Raw genomic sequence first — 21,001 nt, forward strand, 5'->3', positions numbered from 1 at the left:
GTGAACTCAAAATTTCAAGGCAACAAACTTCGATAAAATTTTAAGTTGGACAATTAAACTAAATATTTTAAGTTTTGTTTTTGAGTTTGCTCAACTCTGAATTTCTCTGGCACGATTGAAACGCCGCTATGAAATGTCAGCTAATGCTGCGACCACAATTTGAGTTAGCATTGATACGCTAATGGCTACTCTTGTAGCTGTAACAAGCAGTGCCGCTAGTGTCAGTTAGCCGCTAGCATCAGTTAGCTGCTAGCATCAGTTAGCCGCTAGCATCAGTTAGCCGCTAGCTTTCGCCAACGACCAAATTTCCCAACAAAGAAATAAGAGTTAGCAGAACTATTGTCCCTTGTTGTGAACCCCAACTTAAAGATATAAGTAACAACAACTCACCAACTTGTTTTTGAGCAGACAACTGGCTTCCTTTGTTGTGCTAACTTACATTATTGCCCTAAATATCAGTAATTTATATTTCCAAGTTTTACCAACTTAAATCACTGTTTTAGGCCAAAAAATACAAGTTGGCTTTTTTGCAGTGTCCATGTTGAACAGGTATAAACAGGTTGAACTGGTTTAACCGACACTCATTTTTTTTCAGTATCAAGTTGCCCACTAAGTTAAAAAGAACTGACCCATTGTCATATGTAAATACAATAGTAATGTGTGAAATTAAAGTGTTATGATTCTGCATCAGTGGTGAGATAGCAGCCGTACCTTTGAGCGAGCGGACACAGAGGCCATGGGCTGATATGTTGTGTCTGCTGGCTGGTAGCTGATGGTGGTGTCGCGGTGCAGCAGAATGGGCGACAGGGCTCAGTTCAGCACCAGCCAGGCCCATCTGCTTGTCACCTGGCCTTGGCACGCAGGAGACTGGGTAATGACAGGGAAAGAATGGCATCAGTGGGCAGAAGCTGAGAGGTAATTACTGACTGGAATCCATGCAGAAACAACACATCTGGATCCATGAGTCAAAATGTGGAGAATTATACACTGATACCGGCCTCAATTCATGATTTTTATCAGTCAGAACCGTAGAACCGCATATCAGCCCAGAGACCGACAATCCTTGACTCCACGCCGCTCTCTCTGATCCTGATGTTCTCTGCTCAGAGGCACGCAGAAAATTCAATTGTACTTTAGGCAATGGAAAGGGAGAGAAAGAGAGCGGTGCTGATACACCAAGACAATCTGTGGGGAAAATCAGCCATGGCAGCACTATAGCTTCAGCGTTGAGTGACGCTATCCTGGCTCATGTGTTACCCCTCTCTACTCCATCACTGCTCACACATTCCTCCTAAACCCCATTACGGCTGATCAATGCTGCCTCTTTCACAGTTAGAGAGAAATGATCTGCTTGAAAGTGATATTTTCTCAGCAGATTTTAGGGCCGAAGCTCGCACAGCTCCCCATTGTAACGTTTTACATTGGTGCTGTGGATGATGACCTATAATGACTGGTGGTAATAGAAGTCTGCATTGCCTTATAATTAACATTTAGCCCCTTCAAAATAACTTGGAAGTCCCATTAAAGGACCATTCTGCTCTATGAGAAATAGACTGACCAGAGGAGTTAATGAAATCCCGCAGTTGGTCTGCAGGCAGCAGCCGTCGCCAAATGACCCTCCTTCAATCTCCAGAAGGGGTGTCTCTCCGTCCGAGGGCCTCAGGGAGAGGAGACGTGGGCCACATTTTGACCGAGTTTTCATCCCGCATCGATGATCGCTTTCACAAACCTCATCCGCTCGAAAAGAAAGACGCCGCCACTGTGTGGAGTCTCAGCTCTCTCCCCCTCTCCCTCTCACTCCTTCAAATTAAGATTTCAGTAATTAAATTGATAAAAGTCATGCATGCCAATATGCCTCATGGTTCCAGACCTGATTTCATACGCCACACAGTTGTGGAGAGCTGCAGAAGTTCTACCTTTGATGTGGCATTCTTTATTATTGAAAATAATTGGATTCTCCCTCACCCCTCTCTCTCTCTCTCCCTCTCTCTCTCTCACACACACACTTACATCTCGCCCATGTTCACTCTGCTCTGCTCAGTTAATCGACCTCTTGCGAGGCAGTGAGTGCCGGTGCCGAGTCTCTGTTCCATCTGGGGGTTTCAGGCGGCTTTTTTCAGCAGAGTGGGGCCCAGGTTGTGTCTGAAAAACGGATTTGGGCCGGCCAGGCGGCGTGCTGAGGGACGTCACTTCAGCGCGGGTCAGGGGTGGCGCTGCAGGTTGGAGTGGCTGCTGCCAGTGAGTGGGAGCGCTGAGACTTGTGGGAGCGGTGGCGAAGCCTACCGGGGCTCTGTTGCTCTACCTCCATATCAGCTTGGCCGAGCATAAGAAAAGAGCCTCTCTGGCCCACAGGCAGCTGGCTTCTCTCCACACTCAGCGGAACGCCTGATAATCAGCAGAAAGAGACCCCTGATGATTACTCTGCCTCTGCCTAAGACGGCTGCTAACTGCTTGCCTGCTCACTCCTCAGAATGTCAAACTAGTCCTCACATCTGAAACCCCCCTCCTCCTCTTTCACCATAGAAAAGCCTATAATGTCCATCAATCTCGGCCCTTTTTGTATCAGGGTAAATGTGAATTTAATTGCCACTGGAACAGAATGAGGTGGATTTTTGATTTCCCCCTGTACGTCTTCCTCTATCGACCGTGGACAGATGTTATGTGTGCAACTCTTCCAGGACACAAGTAGTCTGGCCTTGCTAGCTCAGTCTTGTGGGCCTACGCTGTGCCGTGGCTGACACACACCCAGAACAGCCCTATTTTCGGAGTCGCTTTGCAGCAGAAGCATAATGGTCTTAAACAGCTTGTGCCTCCCCCCAACAAAGGGACCGCCAGAGTAAATAATGTGTTTGACGCCCAACTGATGAGTCATCAAAGGAGCAGAACATCAGCTATCTTATTTTACTGACAGCACTTAGCTCAGCACAGGCTCTCCACAGCACAGGTCAACACCACTCAGCTGCTCCTTGACAAGTTTATATAAATTCCAAGTGACTAAATTTAAAGCATATTAGAGTGTATGAGTCACCGTAGCGTGACTGCAAAAAAAAAAAGAGAAGAATCCATTTTTCATTTATGCTCAAAAAGTCCTAAAATGTTTTTTTGTCTTTAAATAATTATGAGAGTGGGTTCTTGTGTTTCTTGAAATAATTATCAGTTTCCTAAACAATCAAGTCAGGCAGTGTAAGGTAGATTACTTCACTACAACAAAGTGGTTTTTCATTTGGGAAGATCTGTTTGATCTGTTGATGATGAAGCTTTTACAGGTTAAGCAATGACTACATTGAACTTACTGTGGCTGGCAGCTGATTTAGATAATGTTACTAGGGATGCAACCAACAATTACTGTCATTATTGTTTCATCTGCAGATTATTTTCTCAATAATCAATTAATTGTTTCATCTATATATATATATCCATCCCAGTTTGTTACAGCCAAGGTGATGTCTTAAATATCTTGTTTTGTGAGTCCAAAACCCAAAGATATTCAGTCCAGTGATATAAAACTGATAAAAGCAGGGAATCTCCAAATGAAAACATATTCTTTCTGCCATTTTTTCATGACAAATGAATTTAATGATGTAACTTATTGTTGCATATTCAAATATCACATTCTTGATAAAGAAATAATAAACTAGCTTCTTTAAAAAAGTATCTAAGATAAATATTTTTGCCAAATGGTAATATCTCAATATCAAAAACCTGTTTAAAGACATTATACAAAATTTCCGCCCTAAAAAACAGTAACTGCTGATGAACAATGGTGTGAATCTTCTGTTTTGCACCTTTTGGAGCCAGTAATAGGCTTTACAGTGATGGCTTGTGTGCTTAGGAGGTTGTGCAGCTCAGTGCAGACCACTTTTACTGAATGTGTTATTATATACTTAGACCATAAACTAGCAATTACTTTGGCTTATGCAGTAATTATTTAGAGGAGGCATTGTTATTCAGTAAAGAGGAGTATCTCTGTTGAAGTCAGCCGACAGTAGCTGCAGCCAACACTGAAGTATATAACACAACTTATTAACTCTTCTAAGCACATAAGCCTTTTCAGTATTCTGTGGCTTAAGTGGGCTCAGCCGTGGTCGCTCCACATTATCATGGCTCAGCTCATTGTGACTTTGGCTCCTTTCTTTAGTGCAATTCTCAAAGATTACGGGAACAAATTAAAGTCCATTTTTTTGTGCCTTTTGTACAGGTATATCCAAGGTGCATCGTCTCCAAAGGACATGGTCATCATTGTGGATGTGTGAGTATCTCACTGCCTGCTCCTTCAACATTTCCCCCCGACTCCTTCAAAGGGCGCTAGTGCCACCTGTTGGTCTGAGAAAAGCCCAAAGTTAAAGCAGGGCTGCTCATTTTCTCACCTTAATTGAAGTCCACTTGCATTTATATCACCACTTGACACATACAGATGTGATTTTGAATGTGTGCCATGAAAAAAACACGAGTTAGCGAGAGGACGAAACTGTTAAACTGCAAGCAGGATTAGGACCTGTCTTCTTATAACTCCATCTGCTCGTTATATGATACATTAGTAGACCACTCTTAAACAATAAAGATGTTAATTAATACGAGAGTGACTCCAATTTCCAGGATTCCCATGAAAGATTGTAAACTTTATCCAGCTTACACTGGAAATTGCCCAAGTTAACCATCTTTGTTAAATAAAAAACACAAAACACAACAATATACGTACTTGCAAACTGATATTAACAAATGGGACAATACATTTATTTCGGTATTTAGGTATTTGTCAAAAAAGAGATTGGTGACAATTAAAACTGTACATAATCAGGAGCAAACATTTCTAAAAACGTGTTGACAGTAGAGAAAATAAAAATAAGTAAGACAAACAAAAGCCATGAATTAATTATAAATAGAAACTTTGATATTCATTATTTAAGAAAGGTGTGTGGAGCAATCCCGTCTTCTAACTAACCTATATGAGCTTTATTGCATGGTTTCTGCAGGAGTGGAAGTGAAGTCCACTTGCATTTATATCACCACTTTACACATACAGATGTGATTTTGAATGTGTGCCATGAAAAAAACATGAGTTAGCGAGAGGACGAAACTGTTAAAAATCCTGTGCAAGCAGGATTAGGACCTGTCTTCTTAAAACTAACCTATATGAGCTTTATTGCATGGTTTCTGCAGGAGTGGAAGTGTGAGCGGACTCACTCTGAAGCTGATGAAAACCTCTGTGAATGAGATGCTGGACACTCTATCAGACGACGACTATGTGAACGTGGCCAGGGTGAGTAGAAGCTTGCATCATGATTCGCCATTAATGATACAAATCTCTTGTGAAAGCACCAATAACACAAATATTTGTTGTATTCATTAAGCGGGTGGTAATCAAGCAGGGAGTCAATGATCAGCACAGTGTGTTCATACTGCTCCCAGTTGTTTGCTTGCACTGGAAACACTGCACTTCTCTCATTATGCTGTATTTACTTTCCCTGCACCACGTTGTCCATGTGGGACTCTGCCCGTCTCTTTCTCTGCTGATTACCAAGTTTTCTATTAGAGCTAATGTTCAGGGAAACATTAACTTCATCCTATATTTCAGGGCAGATAACAGGCACATACACACAAACAGCCACATGCTCGGTGTGGTGGCTCTGTTTGGAGACTTCCTTCAGTAATCCTTCATAATCCATTGCTCTTAGCCACTGTATGCCTCTAAATCCCAGCTCTAAGAGCAAGAAATGAGCATAGTAATCTGGGTGGGAAACGCATCTGATTTTCACCCCTATAAAGAAAGTGAGGGCTTACTAAAGCTTGCTGTAAATTATTTGCAAACACAAAAGACATTAATAACCAAAAATTAACTGAAAGTAATCATCAAACACCGTCTCTGGTGTCTACATGCTTCAGCACTTTTCTTTATGACAAACTGAGGCCTCACTTCTTTTATGCTGATATAATAAGTCATAACAGTACAGACTTTATTTCACAAGACTTTTTTGTTTTGTATTCGTTTTAGACGGTGGATGTAACCCAGCTTGTTTTTTTTTCTTAATCCCGTTTCACAGCCACCGTATGTATATATCTGAAGGTTTTAAGACACTAGAGATGTGATATTAAGAAAGCGACACAGTGATGAATGTTGAATACTTTTGCGCGTTTGATTTCTTTGTCTGACAATTTCAATATGATACAACACAAACCAATGAGAAATGTCAGCTCGCACATAATGTTTTACATCAATCTGTCCTGAAAATGTCAGTAGATTTTGAAGTTGACCTTCAAGAAGAAATCGCATTTGAAACCTGCTATTACAGACATTGCTGCTAATATTGCAATCATGCACAGACACTGCACACAAGTACAAAATATACGCTACGGGCACACCGGTACACCACACACAAACCTGCACACACACACACACACACACACACACACACAGTTTTAAGCTAATTTGGTGGATGAGATGAGACAGATGATATTACCTTGGCTGGGTTTCTGTTCAGTGGTTTGCAGTGGCGTTTCAGGTGCACCTGTTCTTTGTGTGGAAAGTTGTAATTACCAGTGTTTACTGCCAGCTAGAGAGTAGCAGGGCAGCTTACATCTGCACACACCCACGTCTGCATCCTGCTGCCATGAACCACGCACACGTACACACAAACACACAAGGATGCACCAGTCCTACAGCAGTCGGACGCAGATTTTAATTTGCTCATTTTGTGGTATTTCTGTCTGCGTCTCCCCTTCTAGTTCAATGAGAAGGCCGACGCCGTCGTCCCGTGCTTCAGGACGCTGGTCCAAGCCAACGTTCGGAACAAGAAGATCTTCAAGGAGGCCGTCATGAATATGCAAGCCAAAGGAACCACAGATTACAAGTCTGGCTTCACATTTGCTTTCGAACAGCTTCTCAATGTAAGAGCCAACCAGCCTTTCAGGGAAGGGTGGATGTTAGCCTGTGGTGGAGGCCTGCTGCGCCTCCAGAAAGACTTCACTAACATGCTGGAACTTTGTACACTGTAAAAAAAAATCTGTTTAATTTACGGTAAAATACCGGCAGCTGTAGTTGCCAGAACTTCACCGTAAAAATTCCAGTGAGTGGATTTTCTATTCTAAATTTAAATGTAAATTAATGTAATTTCCCAGCTTGGGATAAATAAAGTATATCTATCTATCTATCTATCTATCTATCTATCTAAATATCAGCAAAAACTGTAATTTAGACTGAATATTCCCGTTATTTTTAGGGTAATTGTGTCATTCATTCACGCATCATGGTATTTCTCCATAAATTTTGCATGAAAATGTTATATTTTTACAGCAAAACTGTGTGTTTCCTACAGTTTATGACAGAAAAAAGTAAAAGTTTTGTGCTATTCTTTGATTTACGGTAATTAACCCATTGACGCCTAAAATGCCTGTAAAACCTCTGGGCGATTTCAAAATGAGCCCCTAAAACCTGAAGTTTTTCTGGAAATTCAACAGGAGTGTCAACGCTTCTACTAAATAATATATTTTTCAGCCTCTGTAGCAGATAGAAATGAAATTCAACAAGTATTTGAGAGCTTATACAAATACTACAAAACGACGTATCCGCTTTCCAGGCTTCAATGGGTTAAAAGTGTCTAATACGGTGATATACAATTTTTAATTTTAAGCCCTATTTCTGATGTATTTGACAGTGGTTTACTGTTATTTCTACAAACATTTTTACAGTGTACTCCAGCTCCAGCATGTTATTATACATCCCGTCAAACCCAGTTAATAAAAACGAATTAACAATGATAAAACGGTGCTGACACTGAGCGATCCAGGTTTGCATAAGACATTTCCAGAGTTCTGTCATTGTGGAAGGTACGTCTGATAATAGCTGCTGCTGCGATGGAGTGACGCTAGCGTTTGCAGCAGCCAGCCAGCGCCGCGGCGGCGGCGAGGCCTGTCAGCAGCAGGCGTCCACGTGCGCTCCACACAGGTGCTGCCTCAGCTCCGTATGCTGCTGTGTATTTTAAGAGGCTGCCACCCTAATGGGCTCTGATGGGATGATTGATGAGCGCAGCCCAGAGGAGATCAGCCACAGACACTTTATATTCCTCTGGTGGGCTCGGAGGCATAGAGCCAAGTGCCAGCTGCCCCCCCACCCCCCCCCACCCCCCCACCTTACACTGCCAGCAGAATGAGAAATAAAAAGGCCCGTTTAATCGCTGTCTGTGGCAGACTCACTCCCATGATTGGTGGCAGAAGCACAATAAAAATATGTAATTGTAGCAATATTATTTATCTTTATTAGAATCTTGTCAGATTGACATGCCACTGGCCTGCATATCAATGGCAGCTGTGCAGGCAGGCAGAGGGAGTTTGTATCAAAGCTGAATGCTAAAAACTGCCGTCTGGCTATGAGCGTATAGCGCTGAAATCAAATTTAACGCTAGAGTAATGTTGTGTACTTTAAATGAAATCCTGAAATTATGATAATACGAGGAAGGAACCGACGAGGAAATGTGTAAAGAAAATATGCTTAGATGGGTTTATTGGAACAAAGTGTAGTATGTGAAAATGATGATTTGGACAATTATAATAGTTTTACCTCAGTATGGAGGGACTTTGAATCCCTGCTGTTATATGAAACATTAGTAGACCACTCTTAAATTACATTAAAGATGTTAATTAATACGAGAGTGACTCCAATTTCCAGGATTCCCATGAAAGATTGTAAACTTTATCCAGCTTACACTGGAAATTCAATCCAAGTTAACCATCTTTGTTAAATAAAAAACACAAAACACAACAATATACGTACTTGCAAACGTATTTAACATATGGGACAATACATTTATTTTGGTATTTAGGTCAAAAAAGAGATTGGCGACAATTAAAACTGTACATAATCAGGAGCAAATGGGCCAAAATTTAAAACTTGAATAAAATCGCGGGCCAACATTGAACAAATAAACCTTTTAATATATACCAAACATGTTTTGCTTTAACATTAAATATGGAACCAGCAACGCTTATAAACATACAATATATAACTAAATAGTGCACACATGCAAAATCAAATTTCAAATAAAAAACACATCAATGTCATTAATTTACAATAATAATATAATAATTTGGTATTGCCTCGCGGCCAAATAAAATTACACTGCGGGCCAAATTTGGCCCACGGGCCAGAGTTTGACACCCCTGCCTTAAGCGGTCTGAGTGTCTGTATTTTGGCTCAGCAGTTTATTATAGACCTATTATTGCAGCTGAGGTCAAACTTCCAAAATTAAAAAAAAAAAAACAACCTTACACCCTTTCCAGAATTTCTGCCCCACACATTAACACAGCCGGAATGATTAAAAAATTAAAAAGTGGAAATGACCCTAACGAGGCACCAGGGTTAAATGATGTGTGATCAGGATCACCTTCCCCTCTCGTTCCTGCACATTCCCCTAACCGCTTGCTCTGCTCCTCTCTCCTCATGTGCCACAGGAGAGCAGCGCCCCGAGGGCCAACTGCAATAAGATGATAATGATGTTTACAGATGGCGGGGAGGATCGTGCACAGGAAATCTTTGAGAAGTACAACTGGCCCAACAAAACGGTGAGTCTGTCCCCATAAGGCTGTTATCTATTCATCTGCATCGCTCTGCCAGTCCAGCAGATCATGCATGTCCAGAAACTGTCTCAGCAGCCCCCGTTCTCCTTCTCCTTCCTCATTCTGCTGACATTGCCTCATTATTGCACAGGCTCTTGTGTTAGTTAGGCTGTCAGACATGCCAAGCACTCCAATCTGTGCACAGAGCGTCCTCTCAAAGCTTTCTTTGACGTCCATTTTGGCTGTTTTGATTTTTTTTTTTGTGAACAACTTTTTTTATTGCTTTTAAAGACAGAACAAGTACAGCAGTCCGATAAAATCAAAAGGTACATTACAATCAAATTGAAAATAATAATAATGAAATAAATAGAAAAAAATAAAAATAGGGAAAATTAAAAAATAAAAAATAAATAAAAAAAGGACCAGGCGACGAACCCCCACCCCCCCAACTTGGATCTCTATAAAACTCTTACAGGACATGAGAAACCATGTTCAAGTAATGCGAATAAAAATATTGATTACAGCAATTCCTTGATCTTATCTGCCATTGTTTGCCATGCTGGAATAGTATCAGCTCCAGCACCGTGCATTCTTGACACTGAAAGCTCCATATTTGTTATGTCAATGCATGTGTTAATCCAATATACATAAATAATAAATATAAATACCTGAGTTTGGTAACTGTATGTGGAGGTTTCCAGCATCTTTCTGGCAGCAGTGATGCCTGTTAGGAGAATACGTCTTTTCCAGCATGTCAATTGTGGCTGTTTTGATTTTTGATTTTTTTTTTTTTCCTCTTTGTGATTCATCTCTCTGGCCTTTCCTCCTTCTATCTCTCTTTCTGTCTGTTTCTCTTTCTTCTTCTCCTCTTCTGTCTCTTTTGTTGTTTTGCTGCTCGTGTTAATAGCTGCTGACCTGCTGACTAATTAGCCACTTTATCATCAGAGCCTATCAAATTACAGCCAATAGATAGTCAGTTTGTGCCTTTGTTCCAGTCTTGCTGTCACTCCCACCCCTTCCTTCTCCCCCCACTTCACAGGCCCACCAATATTTATTCTTATATCCATTACTATCCAGTTCCCTCACCACGGCTGCTGTCACACCCAAATAATCTGCATCTTGACAACTCTCTCACTGCACTCTGGTGTTGGAGACACTTGTGAGAGTTGACTGGGAGGCTAATTTAATCATACTCCAGATTTGTGCATTGTAGTCGTCACATGACAGTGACCTTATTGCTATCAAGAAGGTGGTTGCTGTTGTTTTGTTCTGCTCTCTTAACTGTCTGGGCTGGAAGTTTGTTTTTGGCTATTTTTATTCTGGCGTTGACTGTGACTGTGTGTGATTCATTTGTGTTTGTTGTCCTCTCTATCTCTCTCCATTTGTCTTTTTCTATATCCAGGTCCGGGTGTTCACCTTCTCTGTTGGCCAGCATAATTATGATGTCACGCCTTTGCAGTGGATAGCTTGTGCCAATAAAGGTATGTGGATTTTTTTTTGCCATGATTATCTTTATTGAGTTTTCAAAATGTTTCCAAAATACACAAATATACAGAAATAAGAGTGCTCTCACAACAAAGGAGGCATCAGTTGCAACTAAATTATTGTCCAGCATTCAGATTGTCCTTCCTTGAAAATCAGGAATTTATAAGATACCATAGAGCAACACTTAGGTGAAAGTACAAATATAAAATACAAACAAACAAAAAAACAAAAACAAACAAACAAAAGAAACAACAACCAGAATGTGGACAAGACATTTGTATCAAAAGCTTGTTTGCATGTAAAAAATAACAGAAAATATGAATAAATGTATGGTTTTCGGTTTGATATCTGCCTCCTTATGTCCATATTGGTCCTGATAGTTTATTTACAGATGATTGGACCAATGCAGACTGAAGGGAAACACCAGTAAAAATGCTTTTTTGGGGCATTCTGGTGAATGACGTGGTCATCGAATAATATCATAAATTTACTTAGGTTTAATTGGTGACCCTAAATTACCTGTAGGTGTGAATGACAGCATGATTGTCTGTCTCTATGTGTCTGCCCCGTGACGAGTGCGGATAAGGATAATGGATGAATGATTAAATATAGGAAGTGTGCAGGAGGTGATGTGTAAATATTCAGATTTCAGATTTGACTTTATTAATCCCACAGTGGGGAAATTTCTTTGTTACAGCCGCAAAGTTTCACACAATTAAGATAAAGATAAAAAATAAACAATCTAAGAAAAGACATATTAACAATATACAAATATACAATAATAATAATAGGAATAATATACTATATACAACTTACAACTGCAAATTTAAGTGGAGAAATGTGCAGAGTGCAGATTTATGCAGTAGTATTCAAGGCCCAGTTTCAGTCTGAATCAACTAAATGTTAGCTTGTTTTTGATTTAGTGTCCTCAGGTTCTCAGTTATATCATATCAAATCAAATCAAATCAACTTTATTTATAGAGCCCTTTAAGACAGCGTTAGCTGATACAAAGTGCCGTACATGGCAGGACAGACCAACAATAAAAACAAAACAAGCAAAAACAACTAAAACAAAGCGAGTCTCATGCTGGGTAGAAACCAATAAATAAAATTGGGTTTTAAAATGAATCTCAATTTTAAAATTAATCTTAATTTTAAAAAACCACAAAGAACAAATAAAAACAAATAAAAAAAAACAAATAAAAACAGAACAAAGGCTCATGTTGAGTTAAAAGCCAGTGAATAAAAATGGTTTTTAAGATTCCTTTTAAAAGCGGACAGTGAGGAGGCCTGCCTGATGTGCAAAGGTAAATTGTTCCAAAGGCTCACGAGTACAACTATGGCCACTTTTGGCCCAAAAAAAGTGTCTGTGTCCACTTCTTTGATACAGTCTGTGGTCACAGGTGTACTCCAGCACCTTGTGACATCACTGTTTGGTGTGATTACAGGTGTAACAGAGCACCACACCTCTCAGCCAACCAGAAAAGAGCATCACAACACTGCTTTTTGGCTTGCTGCTGCCACTTTTGTGTTAATATTAATAGAATAAAATGAAATATTAACAACCTTCCTGCCCCATTACAAACCATCTACCATCACTGAGATTCATCCAGGTGTCTGTTTTCCTGCACGAGATGTTCAAATCAATATTTTATTAATTTAAAGCAGCCACGGTCCCTAAAATAACCCAGCAAACAGGCAGCTGTGCCTCTGACAGACAGTCTGACAGCCCCATGATTCAGCTGCTGCCCTGTTAGCTACTTTGTCTGCATGAATCTCATCTTGACTCATTCCTTCCTAAGCTAACTCAGACTGTTGTTGCTGCTGCTGTGCTCAGTTTTGGACATTTTTTAATCCATAGCCCACGTCTTCCTCTCTCTTTTGTGCCTTGATTTAATATTGTTTCTCAGTGTTGCAGTTTATCTGAAGCTGCTCCTTTACGAGGCCTGTTAGCTGCCTGTATGAAGCCTCGGCTAACTGCTGCTGCTGATTAGCTTATTGCCAGTGGAGCCAAGTACTTCAGAAGTATCTCCCCAGAATTTGTTATTAATTAGCAGGAGGAGTCTGGAAGCAGCATGATTAGCATGCCATCTCCCTGTCAGGCTGGGGAAAGTCCAGGATTACGCCTCTGAGCCAACATGCTCTCCGCTGTTCCCCACTGTAGTGATTACCATGCTACTAAAGTCTATGCCAACATAAGACAATAGTGTTGACAAACCAGCCTCAATGGAGCTGTCCTCTCATATCTTCAGTGCTTATTACTCTTTGGTATCTCACTCCAGCAGAGGCAGCTCCCTGACACTTCCACAGGCCCTAACCCTTCACCCATGACACGCACACATTCAGCAAACAGCAGCACGAGCTAACGCAGCTAGGCCACTTGGAGATGCTAGCTGTTGTCTCACTTGAGCTTCAATCCCAATTTAGGAAGAACGTAACCTCTCCGTGACTCTGAGGACAAAGGAACCATTCCTCCATACTCTGACAGTGGAACAAAATCCAAAACAGAAAGGAGAGTTATCTTCAAAAAAAGAAAAAAAAAAGGTGAAATGAGGGATAAAAGAAGTGACATACTGCATTTGCGAACCCAATTCTTCTACAAAAATGCTCTAAAATAGGAAAATAAAATAACATTTACATTCAAAGTAGCCTTTCATAATAATAAAGTGTTGTTGTTTTATCTCACTTTATGTAATTGTTGTGTGTTTTGCATGAATTTTTATCAACGTGTCGAAAGACAAATTTCTGCTCTGTTGAACAGACAATAAAGATATATTCTATTCTATTCTATAGCAGAATAGTTAGAAGTTTATTGGGTAAAAACTTAAACTTAAACACCAGTTTAAATGGCGTATAGAAAGTTGTGTTGTCACTTTCTGACTCCGAATACAGTACTAATGTTAAATATCCTTTTCTGGGAAAATTGAGGGCATAAGCTTTTAGATTTTTGTTAAAAGATAAATATATAACAAGGCTATAACAAGACAACAAGTCATTTTTTTCTTGGCTAGTAACAGAGAACAGCATTACGAGTGTAGAGACGAGAGAGAGCGATAAAGCACAGCTGTCAGGGTCATAGGCCGTAAAAGACAAAATGGAAAAATTAAAATGATCTCCACTTCCCAGCATTGAAACCAGAGTCTCCCATATGCATGCAAGTCGAACTGCATTTTTTTAAAGTTTAGCCCATTTTCCATCCACTAACATGGAGGCCGCATGAGTTATGACCTTTACTGCAGCCAGCCACCAGGGGGCATCTATGGCAGCTATTCTCAACCTTGGGGTCGGGACCCCAATTGGGGTCGCGAGATGATTTCTGGGGGTCGCCAAATCAGCTCTGTCTCCACTGTGTTAAAGTGTTCACGTGTTTTAGTCTTTTTGGTCACTTAATGTCTTTTTTTTTTCATTTTGTGTCTTTTCTGGTCATTTTGTGTCTTTTTTTTGGTCATTGTGTGTAGTTTTTGGTCATTTTGTGTCTTTTTTTGGTCATTTTGTGTCTTTTTTTGGTCAGTTTGTGTCTTTTTTGCTAATTTTTGTCTTTTTTGCTCATTTTGTGGTAAATTTTTGTCTTTTTTGCTCATTTTGTTTCCTTTTTTTGGTCATTTTGTTTCTTTTTAGGGTGATCTTAACTGTGCGTGTGAGATTGTGTTCAGTGAGCGGGGGTCACGGACAACATGCATGTTAAATTGGGGGTCACGACGTTGAGAACTACTGATCTATGCAGAAAATGTGTATTGAAACCATCGCAAACATCCGGAATCAATGTATCGATAAATCAATATTTTTCCCAACACTAACAGAACATCGTGCATGCTGGTCTACATGCATTCTCATGCTTGACATACACTTTATATACTTTATGCTTAACCTACAACTCAATTACTTTATGTAGAAAGAAGTAGTTAGTCATAAAAGACGTGATATATTTTAAACTCAATGGATGTGATTTATTTTATACCCTAGTTGGATTATGTTAGAGGAAAACTGACTTCTAATAGCACAGAGGCATTATGTAAATGAGTTTTCAGATAGAAAATGGGTTATTGATTAAATTCATAATTGCCCCTCACACAGCAGACGTCTGTTGTAAAGCTGCACAGCGCAGAGGAGACCTAAATTACAGTCTCACTTTTTACTTTTTACAGCCTATATTTTCCTCTCTTCACCTCTCACTGAGCTTTGCCCTCCACCCACAGATGCCACCTCTCTGGCACGCCGCCAAAAGCACTGGGACAAACTATTGCTCTGCACAGAACTATGACAAATAGCTGTGCCCTGCATGTGTGTGAATGTGTGTGTGTGTGTTGCGTTTGCAAAGCTGTGTATGTGTATGTGTGTGTGCACGGTGTCAGCATGCTCAAATGTGCAAATGAATGAGACAGAGAAGGCAAATCTCGACACAAACCACTGTGGCTCAGTGCATAATGTATCAAAATAATGAGAGTCATCTCAGCCTTTTAACATTCTGGGGACGCTGTCTCCATTTCGCCGCTCTTTGTATAAACACTCGTGGCTTTAATAACTTGGGGAGCGGCGTGGTTATTGACCCAGTCGGTCACTCTCCTCCATTCCTAATCAGCAGCAGTGCCTGGGGCTCAGCATTCCCAATGAGCCTCCACATTTACATCCTGCAGCACAACCACGAGTGTGGAGAGGTCAATGGCCGAGAGCTCCAGCACGCCGTCATGGCCGACATCATCAGCTGGAGACGACAGCATCACATGTACCTCATAACATGGAAGAGATTAGGCTTGAATCTGCGAAAATGGATCACTTTTGTGCACACTGTGACTGTTTAACCCTTGGAGATGTACACTGTAAAAAATAATCTGTTAACCCTATAAAGCCTGAACCGTGACATAATTGCCAGAAAATTCTAAATTTTCAAAACTGGAGTTTTTGTTGAACCAGCAACCAACATTTTTTTTTATTCAATATCAATTTTCATATATGAATTTAATTTGGATCATATTTGATACATCAGGTCTTTTTGTGCAATTTTTTGCTCACAATTTGCTTTTCTTTGAACTCACATAATCATATAAAACCTAATATTTTTAACCAAATAAAACTTTGACTTTCCTTTTAACATTTTCCTCAAACATACAAAATATGTTTTTCCATATAAAACAACATCATACATCTGCTGATATGAAGTTTTCACGCAGCAATGACAGATCCACCAGTGGAACCAGCAAATCATTTTTGTTACATCTGGTATTTTTGTGAAATTTGTTGCTCAGTTTTTTTAATCATCAATTCATGTATTCATCAGGTTTTTCAGGAAAAGAAAATATCACACTGATGATGTAGAGGTCTCAAAAACTTATGTATCAAATATGATACACTTGGCTTTGTAGGGTTAAATTTACGGTAAATTACCGGCAGCTGTGGTTGCCAGAAAAAAATACAGTGAGGGGGTTTTCTACTGTAAATTTAAATATCAGCAAAAACTAATTTAGACTGAATATTCTCATTATTTTTAAGGTAATTGTGTGATTCATTCACACATCATGGCAAATCTCCATTAACTTTACATGAAAATGTTATATTTTTACAGCAAAACTGTGCGTTTCCTACAGTTCATGACAGTAAAAGTAACAATTGTGCTATTCCTTGATTTACGGTAATTAAAAGTGCCTATTACGGTGATACACAATTTTTAATTTTACGCCCCATTCCTGATGCAATTTGACAGTGTTTTACTGTAATTTCTACTAACATTTTTTTACAGTGTAGATAGAATATGACACATGCAGGCTGGATGCATAGCTTTCTGTTGGAATAGCGTATTGATTCTCTCCTCTTAATTTTCAGGTTACTACTTTGAAATTCCATCGATCGGAGCCATCAGAATCAACACCCAGGTAAAGTCTCACGGAGTGTGCACAAGCTCCTGAATGCACCTTTATGAAGCTGCAAAAAAAAGCAATTTCAAGCAAGAAGCTGGTCAATTATTCCCTCTCGGTTGCTTTGATGGTAATTATAGAGATTGCAGATATGCTTTTACGCATTCTATAACAAAGGGACAGAATAGGAAGCAGCTGGACGACTACAGGGAAGGAAGTGTCAGAGTCACAACAAATACGCTTTGAGAATGTTAATGGACGCTGTTGAAGCAGCATACCTAAACAGACAAGAAACGTGATCCATTCAAAACACATATTAATAAAACCTACACTACCGGTCAAAAGTTTTAGAACACCCCAATTTTTCCAGTTTTTTATTGAAATTCAAGCAGTTCAAGTCAAATGAACAGCTTGAAAGGGTACAAAGGTAAGTGGTGAACTGCCAGAGGTAAATAAAAAAAGGTAAGCTTAACCAAAACTGAAAAATAATGTACAAGAATTATACAAGAAGGCCTTTTTCAGGGAACAAGAAATGGGTTAACAACTTAACTCTATGGAGTCTTGGGCTATTTTGTCCATTTTTGAATTCTTTTCATGTCTTTGTAAGTCATTTTGTGTCTTTTTTTGGTCATTTTGTTTCTTTTTTTGTCATTTTGTGTCTTTTTTTGGTCATTTTGTGTCTTTTTTTTGTCCTTTAGTCCAACATAAAATGTGATTTTGAATCTTTTTTTTACTTTCAAAACACTATCATGCTCAATCAAGAATTTTAAATGTTGCAAATGTGCATTAATTTCAGAGTACACTGAGACATTAAACTGCATCATTTTCAATTAAATTCTGGAAAAGTTGGTGTGTTCTAAAACTTTTGACCAGTAGTGTATATGATAATATCATGATTCAACCTGTCACAATAATTACAATATCAACTTATTGAGCTCAGCAAAACATGCACCTGCACATATACCGTACAATATTTGTTGTGTTTACATGAGTTTATATAAGAATGTCACCAACAATACAACCAATATGATAGAGCCATAAATACTGCAAAGTGTATTGCTTTATTAAACTATAGCAGGGGGGGGGCAACCTGTACTAACTAAAGAGCCACTGTTGGCCAAAAAAAAGATAAAATCATGGAATGGAGCCGCAAACCTTATATTGAGCCTAAAATGAAAATGAAACAGCCTAATAAGTCTAAATTAGCCTACCAACATTATTAATAGTCATATTGAGCATTTATTAATATGCTTTTGAAAACTAGTTCATCTTAGGGAACTCAAAACTAAACTCGAAGTTGGCAAAACTTAAAGGTTAAGGTGCCGGGCCGGAGACTTTCGTAAGCTATGAAACATATTTTAGTTGACTTAAATGTCCAAACTTTTTAAATAATCTGGAAAAAAGGCTATACAATTTTACAATTGAGGAATACAAATAGCTTTTGGTCTACACTATTGATAAATGAACATTTTAATGTAAAAATATTTATATAATTTTTTTTGTCTCAGCCACTGGGAGCCCCTGCAGGCGGCCTAAAGAGCCACATGAGGCTCTGTAGCCACGGGTTGACCACCCCTGAACTATATTGTCATTTTATCAATTCAATTCAATTCAATTCAATTGGCTTTATTGGCATGACGTAACAATGTATATATTGCCAAAGCAAGCATCAGAAAAAAAGATAACAAGATAAGGAAAGCAATATTTACAATAAATTATAATTCTGTTATTCATTTTAAAAGAAAAGAAAAACTAATAACAATAAAAGAAAGCAATATTTACAATCATTGAATTACAATCAACATATAATTTATACAATCTAACTGTCCCAGCAAAAAAAAAGAAGAAAAAATAAAATAAAAAATAAAAATTATTTTCTGTGACTGTTTCTTTTTTGCAAGAATATCGTTATGATAAATTCTCTCGGCCACGATAATTGTGAAATTCTGCTATTTTGACAGCCCTACTTTGAAGTAAGATAGATAGATAGATAGATAGATAGATAGATAGATAGATAGATAGATAGATAGATAGATAGATAGATAGATAGATAGATAGATAGATAGATAGATAGATAGATAGACAGATAGATTGACAGATTGACAGACAGATTGACAGACAGATTGACAGACAGATTGATAGATAGACAGATAGATAGATAGACGGATAGATAGATAGATAGATAGATAGATAGATAGATAGATAGAGAGATAGAGAGATAGAGAGATAGATAGATAGATAGATAGATAGATAGATTACTTTATTCATCCCCGAAGGGAAATTCGGTTGTCACAGCAGTCCGGTATTCAAGTACAATAAAATACAATAGAATAAAATACTGAGGTAGCATAAATAAAAACAACAATAGAAAAAAACACAGAACAGAACAAAGACACTTAAGAAGTTAAAAAAGAACATCAGTTGGTAGGATGGTTGACAAGATGATGGTAATAATTAAACTGGTGATATGATGGCAACAATGCTATAGTGACTAGACGGTATATAATAATAATAATAATAATACTAGTACAGTATATATTATATATAATATAATATGTAATAATAGATAATAAACAATATAGAAATAAAATGAAAAATATAAATAAAGTAATTATAAGTCAAATAATATGACATATAATATATAATAATAATAGTAATAATAATAATAAATAAGGCCGGTAAGGCATGTTTTTCTTACTTTTTTTTGGGGGGGGGGGGGGGGGATTGCAAGAATATCGTTATGATAAATTCTCTTGGCCACGATAATTGTGAAATTCTGCTATTTTGACAGTCCTACTCTGAAGTAAAGACTTTCAGATCTCTTTCTATCACTTTCTTGCACACACACACACACACACACACACACACACACACCTACTTTGGGTTTCTCACACACCCAGGGTCCTGCTCCCCCCCCCCCCCCCCCCCCCACTCTTCCTCGAGGCCCTCCGAGCGTCTCGGGCCCTTGGGATAACCTCATTCCAGCTGTAGAAATTGACTCAGTTGCTGGGAGGTGGGGGAGCTACTGCACACCGCGCCTCCTCCTCCTCCTCCTCTCCTCTCCTCCTCCTCCTCCTCCTCCTCCTCCTCCCCCTCCTCCCCTACCACCACGCAGCCCCGGTGAGCGATCAGGCCCCAGAATATACTGTCAGCTGTTCCATTAACTCGGGCATATTTATATTCTGAGAACTGCCACTTACTCTAATAGGTTTTCTGAAGGTGGGTGACTACAGCTCCCTGTACGGGCCCAGAAGACACATTATTTAACCGTACTCTGCCCTTCAACATCACACTCATCACATCGTCTCACTCCACTAAGATGGCAACGTTCAAATAACAGATAACGGACCATAGATGGCAAAAATAATATTATTCATCCCGTCCTGAGTCATGAGATTATGTAGGAAAAGTTTTGAAAATAAATGACAGTATATTTTGTGTTTCTGCGTGGTTATCTACGGTGGCCCTGAAGTGCAAATCACAACGGCAAATCAGAAAACACAACGACAAATTACTTAACACAACAACAAATAAAAAAACACAATGGCAAATCAAAAAACAAAACAACAAATCAGAAAACACAACAACAAAACAGAAAACACAACAACAAATCAAAAAACAAAACAAGAAAACAGAAAACACAACAACAAATAAAAAAACACAATGGCAAATCAGAAAACAAAACAACAAAACAGAACACACAACAACAAAACAGAAAACACAACAACAAATCAAAAAACAAAACCAGAAAACACAACAACAAATCAAAAAACAAAACAAGAAAACAGAACACACAACAACAAAACAGAAAACAGTCTGGCTGGCGGTGTTGTAATTCCGGTTCAAAGGACTACGTACCACCAGCCCAATCAGCAACGATTCATGTCGCCTACCTTTTCCAGTTTGGTTAATGTCGTTGTTGTTTCTGTTTTGTTGTTATGTTTTTTGATTTGTTGTTGTGTTTTCTGTTTTGTTGTTGTGTTTTTTGATTTGTTGTTGTGTTGTCTGTTTTGTCGTTGTGTTTTCTGTTTTGTTGTTGTGTTTTTTGATTTGTTGTTGTGTTTCCTGATTTGTTGTGTTTTCTGATTTGCCGTTGTGATTTGCACTTCAGGGCCACC

General features: G+C 39.0%; 1 protein-coding gene across 2 annotated transcripts in view; it reads left to right on the plus strand.

Annotated features, from left to right (window-relative positions):
- Positions 1-21,001, plus strand: part of cacna2d2a (calcium channel, voltage-dependent, alpha 2/delta subunit 2a) — a 241,092-nt gene that overhangs the window by 188,178 nt on the left and 31,913 nt on the right. For both annotated transcript variants that reach the window (XM_059328728.1, XM_059328729.1), the window contains exons 9-14: positions 4,199-4,249; positions 5,161-5,260; positions 6,724-6,885; positions 9,445-9,555; positions 10,952-11,030; positions 16,852-16,901. In XM_059328728.1, coding sequence (XP_059184711.1) covers positions 4,199-4,249; positions 5,161-5,260; positions 6,724-6,885; positions 9,445-9,555; positions 10,952-11,030; positions 16,852-16,901 — 553 coding nt within the window. The remainder of the gene's footprint in view (positions 1-4,198; positions 4,250-5,160; positions 5,261-6,723; positions 6,886-9,444; positions 9,556-10,951; positions 11,031-16,851; positions 16,902-21,001) is intronic.

This window comes from Centropristis striata, chromosome 3 (genome assembly GCF_030273125.1).
Source record: "Centropristis striata isolate RG_2023a ecotype Rhode Island chromosome 3, C.striata_1.0, whole genome shotgun sequence".
Lineage (NCBI taxonomy): Eukaryota > Metazoa > Chordata > Actinopteri > Perciformes > Serranidae > Centropristis > Centropristis striata.